Source organism: Lolium rigidum, chromosome 7 (assembly GCF_022539505.1).
Source record: "Lolium rigidum isolate FL_2022 chromosome 7, APGP_CSIRO_Lrig_0.1, whole genome shotgun sequence".
Classification (NCBI taxonomy): domain Eukaryota; kingdom Viridiplantae; phylum Streptophyta; class Magnoliopsida; order Poales; family Poaceae; genus Lolium; species Lolium rigidum.
The window spans coordinates 34879137-34884031 of NC_061514.1; the positions used below are offsets into that span (position 1 = coordinate 34879137).

General features: G+C 49.2%; 1 protein-coding gene across 1 annotated transcript; it reads right to left on the reverse strand.

Moving 5' to 3' along the window:
* Positions 1-2929: 2929 nt before the first annotated feature.
* On the reverse strand, positions 2930-4161 carry LOC124676190 (heavy metal-associated isoprenylated plant protein 39-like). The gene is made up of 3 exons (XM_047212262.1): positions 3970-4161; positions 3802-3877; positions 2930-3618 (listed from the first exon to the last, which is right to left on the reverse strand). Exons 1-3 carry the CDS (start codon positions 3973-3975, stop codon positions 3266-3268), a joined length of 435 nt encoding a protein of 144 aa, XP_047068218.1. The 5' UTR covers positions 3976-4161; the 3' UTR covers positions 2930-3265.
* Between the last annotated feature and the right edge of the window lie 734 nt (positions 4162-4895).

Genomic DNA, 4895 nt, shown 5'->3' on the forward strand with positions numbered 1-4895 from the left:
TTTATCATTAAAAATCTTGTCATTTCTACTTAGCCAAAGCGCCCGGATAACGCCGGCGCCCCCACCCTAAGAAGCAACTTAAACCTTGGCTCTATACCATGAAGCCAATTGCCAAAGACATTGGCCACACTAGTCGGAGGGTACAAGGTAGACGCTACTTGGATGACAGACCAAATAGACCTCGCAAACTGGCATTGGAAGAAGAGATGTTTGATTGTTTCATCGTGCCCTGTAGTGGAGGTGGTGGCCTGGATCGCCGCCAGATCCATGTCCTGGTAGGGCTGCTGCTGCTGTTGCTTGGGCTCCGATGGGCGGAGCAGAGTGGGAGGAGAAGCAGAGCCACTTCCTTAAATAAGATGGCGACGAATCTCTACGGGTGGGTTCGAGGCCAAGAAAAGTTTGTTCTCCCGGCCGGCCGTGGTGGCGGGGAGGAGATCAGAGGATTCTTGGTGAGCCCGGCTGTTTCCCTTCTCCTGGCCGGCCTTGGAGGCGAGGGGGAGTTGGGCTGCTGCTGGTGGCTCGTGTGGATACTGGCATGCTGGAACGCTGCCTTGCTGCCTGGCGAGTTATTCAACGGGGGACCTTTGCTGGCTCCACTGCCTCGCCCCCTTCATCGATGGCCGAAGGATGGCCCTCGACCAGGAGCTCTACCTCCTCTGGAGGCCATCTGCTACACAGCGCTGGAGCTCGCCGTTGCTACACCACCAAGTGGTTCGTCCCCGGTGGTGTTGTCGCGGCCGGCGCTGGTACGGACTGAGAGCGTCGCGAGCTACTTTCTCTCTGACCTCGGCGTCCTACGCCTTGAGGTCACCGGCGACCGGTGGAGAAGAAGACCAAGCACCTGATTGCTTTTCTCTATTTCTTGCTAGGGTCCTCGCTGCAAAGTTCAATGCCTTTTCTTCAAATTTCCGGTTTTTCAGGGCTAGAGATGCAAAAGGGCATTGTTGTAAATCTTGTACCCACCGTTATTAATGGATGCTTCCTGGCCTTTCGAGGCCGTTCTTGTTAAAAAAAAAGGCAAATATGTCATTTTTGTTTCCTTTTCAGCCCTTCATCGGAAGTTACGAATCAACTACGAATACAGAGCCTAAGATTTCAACGAGAAGTTTATTATTTGTTTATGTATACCAGCCTTGAAAATCCGGACAATGTTTCAAATAAAACTAGCTAATCCAACATCAGAATAAAATTGGTAAAAGATCGTACAAATTAGATAAAATCTGGATGGAAAATTGTGGAAACTATTTCTAAACTTCTTGAAATGCATCGGATAGACCGTGCCTACAGCAGTAGGCTGGGATGCAGTAGGTTGTGATGGCTTGAATGGAGCACTAGACTACAGAAACACGTGTTATTATATTTGATTGAAAAAGAATTACAATTTAGAGAGCAAAGAAGCGATTGGAGAAGGCCCGAAAATTATAGAGTTCTTGAGGGATGCAGTGGAATGTTTCCTTGCTAAATATGATTAATGATAGTTCTCTTTTTCCCCTCCGGAACTACACACCTTTTGATATATTGCAACTGGCTTCACGACTAACCTTGGTCGGAGGGGTGACATGACCAAGCCGGCTAGGCTTTTGGTGCAAGGAGATTAAATATTATTCTCCAAATTGTAACAATTTATACTAAATATTTCGACTTCTTATAGATCAATAAGATACTAAAATTTACATAGGTTTTCTAATAGTACAATCTTTAACATATAATCATGAATATGCTTTTGTTTGTTGTCTATAGGAACATTAAAACGTATTTTGTTTTTAATGTGAAGGTTCAGGTTTACAAAATTCAGTCACCTACCATTATAATACATCGATGGTGAATTAGGTTACCACAATGATTTTTTTAAACTTTAGTTTGGGGAGTTTATTGAATCATGGTCCCTCTAGTCGAGCATAATATATACGATAATAAAAATACTACTCCCTCCGGTTCATATTAATTGACTCTAATATGGATGTATCTAGACATATTTTAGTTCTAGATACATCCATATTGAAGTCAATTAATATGAATCGGAGGGAGTACATTCAACTATAAAATGTATGTCGCTTACATGATCTATAGACAATATATGCGTGCCTTCGTGTCTAATTTATTATATACAAATATACGTCTATAGTATATGAGTCTAATAAATATCCTAGAACAACATGTATAGAAATCAAAGCCAATAGACACGCATTTGAAGATGTCAATGTTGGTTGTCCTATTAGGGCTGTTAGATTCATATACCCTAGAAGAATCTTATATGGGGAACATTCACACTAATAGCAAACGTAACAACGGTAGCGAAAAAGGATGTGTGATCACAAAACCATTTGACCATACGTGTGGAGCTACCCAAATCTAAAATAAAAAAGTTAGCTGCTAACCGTAGTCCTTAAAATTTATGAGGATCTACTCTTTATCGCTGAACTGTCGGTAGGCTAGAGGTCCGTTCGTCTTCAACCTTCAGACCGCGTCGACGGCGCGCTGCCGATGCCGCTCCTCTCGAAATCGGCCTGACGTTGTTGGTTGCGGATGGGAAGTCACCGAACAGGTTAAGAAGACCACATCCGTTCCGGAGATGAAGAAGAAAGAATAACTGTTGATGAAGCTCATTGGCGATTCGGAGATCCCACATCCAAAAGAAGTCCTCGAGAACCATACCACTTCTACAAGCTTCTCGACATCACTGTCGCGATAGGTCTGAAGCCGAAAGATTTTATTGGAGAAGACGCCGCCACCACCACCTAAGCGCCGCCCATCAAACCAAAACACTAAAACCAGAGGAACGGAACCCTTCTATCGGCGGGGGCCGAGATCCACCCAACCTGCATGGCTGAAGGCCACATAATCAAGGCAGATCACGTTGATGAAAGACGAAGAAACCCTAGTCGCCTCGTGAGCGTTCTCTTGGGGGCGAAGGGATACGAGTCTAGTATTTTCCGAAACTTAAATTGTGGAATTCTATTTATAGTTCTTCTGGCTGTGGTTGTGTATATGCACATTACAAACTGACCGGGAGATGTACTGCATCTCTACCAAAAAGAGCCAAACAGTAGCTACCGGACGAGCACATCTGCAGTCCTTAGTTAATTACGCGGCCACATATTATAGCGCACGCCGTCGATCATCGCAGCAGGTAGGGTGACGAGTACAGCAACCACCAACCACCGTCAGCGGCACCACCGAGCAGAGCAGGTCCCGATCGACCGGCAGGCAGACAGGCCAGCTGCAGAAATGTACAAAGGGAATCTCCTGGGCGGGCTCGCGCCGATCAGCAGATGACGCAGGAGTTGGGGTCGTCCTCGACGCTATGGACGGCGTAGCGCGGCTGCGGCGGCGGCGGGTACCAGTGGTGCGGGTACACCGGCACGACCTGCTGCTTCTTGTCCGCACCGGCGGCGTCCTTCTTGTCCCCGCCGCCGTCTTTCTTGTCCCCTCCGGCGGCGTCCTTCTTGTCGCCGCCCTTCTTGTCGTCCTTCTTCTCCTCCTTGGCCGGGCCGACGGAGACGATCTGCGCCGTGGGGAAGAGCTTTCGGCGCAGCTTGGCCATGAGGTCGATGGGGTCGACGCTGCCGATGACCGTCATCTTTTGGTCCTTCATATCCACGGCGATCTGGTCGATACCTGAAGCACCAAGTTACGATTTCGTCAGAAGTCAAATTCAGTGTTTCTCTTTGGGTATTCGAATTCAGATATGGATCAGCGGGTTAACATCCTTGCCGCTAGTTCCTCCACCTCCATGATTATGGCGAAGCAGAGCAATAAGAGAGAACAGAAGAGGGATAATAAGCAGGGGAGCTAGCACACCTTGGAGACCGGAGACGACCTTGAGCGCCTTCTGCTTCTGCTTGTCGTCGTGGAGGTCCAGCTTCAGCACAACCTTCTGCACTCGGCCATTAACAAAACCGAAATCAGCAACCAAAAGCCGTTAAAATCAGACAAGAATTTGCAATTCAGTCGGCTGCAGGCACTCACCTTCATCACGCCGACCGGGAACGATCCTTCAACGGCGGCGAATTGCTCCGGGCGGGGCGGCAGAGGGTGCGAGCTCAGCAGCGACGGGGCAGAATGAAAGAGTTTGAATGGAATGGAAATGCGGGTTGCGTGTGCTGTGTCTCTGGCTATGAGTTGGACGAGCAGCTCAGCGAGCAAAGGAAGAGTAGTGCTGGTGTGGTGTGGGTGGCAAGGGAGTGACCGGGCCACTGGATTTATAGGCAGCCAGAGCCAGGACCAGGCCGCAAATCGGCGACTCGCGGCTTGGCCGGGGTTTACGTCGGGGCCAAGGAAGCCGCCGCGAAGCTTCGATCGCACGGATCGTGAAGGCTAGAGTGACAACAGATGCCGTGGATAAATAAGAGCATCTTGCGGTCCGATTTAAACGAATCAGGTGTCTAGTTGTGTTTGGGCGATCAGAAGATGGGTAAAAAATCTCAGCCAAGCGGCCTGACGCATCCGAGGCTTAATTTCGGCTCAAAATGCGTCGATGCGAGTCCACTTCCTATACATACATAGCCCGTCCGTTAGTGGCACATGAACCACTTCCACTCCCGCCACCCAAAAGTCGTATTTTGCCAGCGTCACGCCCTAGACTGCGATGGACATCGTTACCGCCATGGATGTCGGACAAGCCCTTCCAATTAGCACCCCCGCCATCCCTTCGACCGCCCTAAAGCCAACACCAAAGCGGGCCACTGACGCAAGGCCGTGTGGCGAAGGCCAAGGTGCCGATCGAAGAAGGAGGAGACGACAGAGAAGAGGGCAATACAAACAAAAAAAACACAACGATCAACGCGACGTCGTGTGGGCGAAGGCAACCCAACAAGCTGTTGCCGCCACTGCGAGGGTGGCCACTGAGATGGCCTTGGAGATACATGCGAAAGCCAACGCCTAGCTCGGGCTAT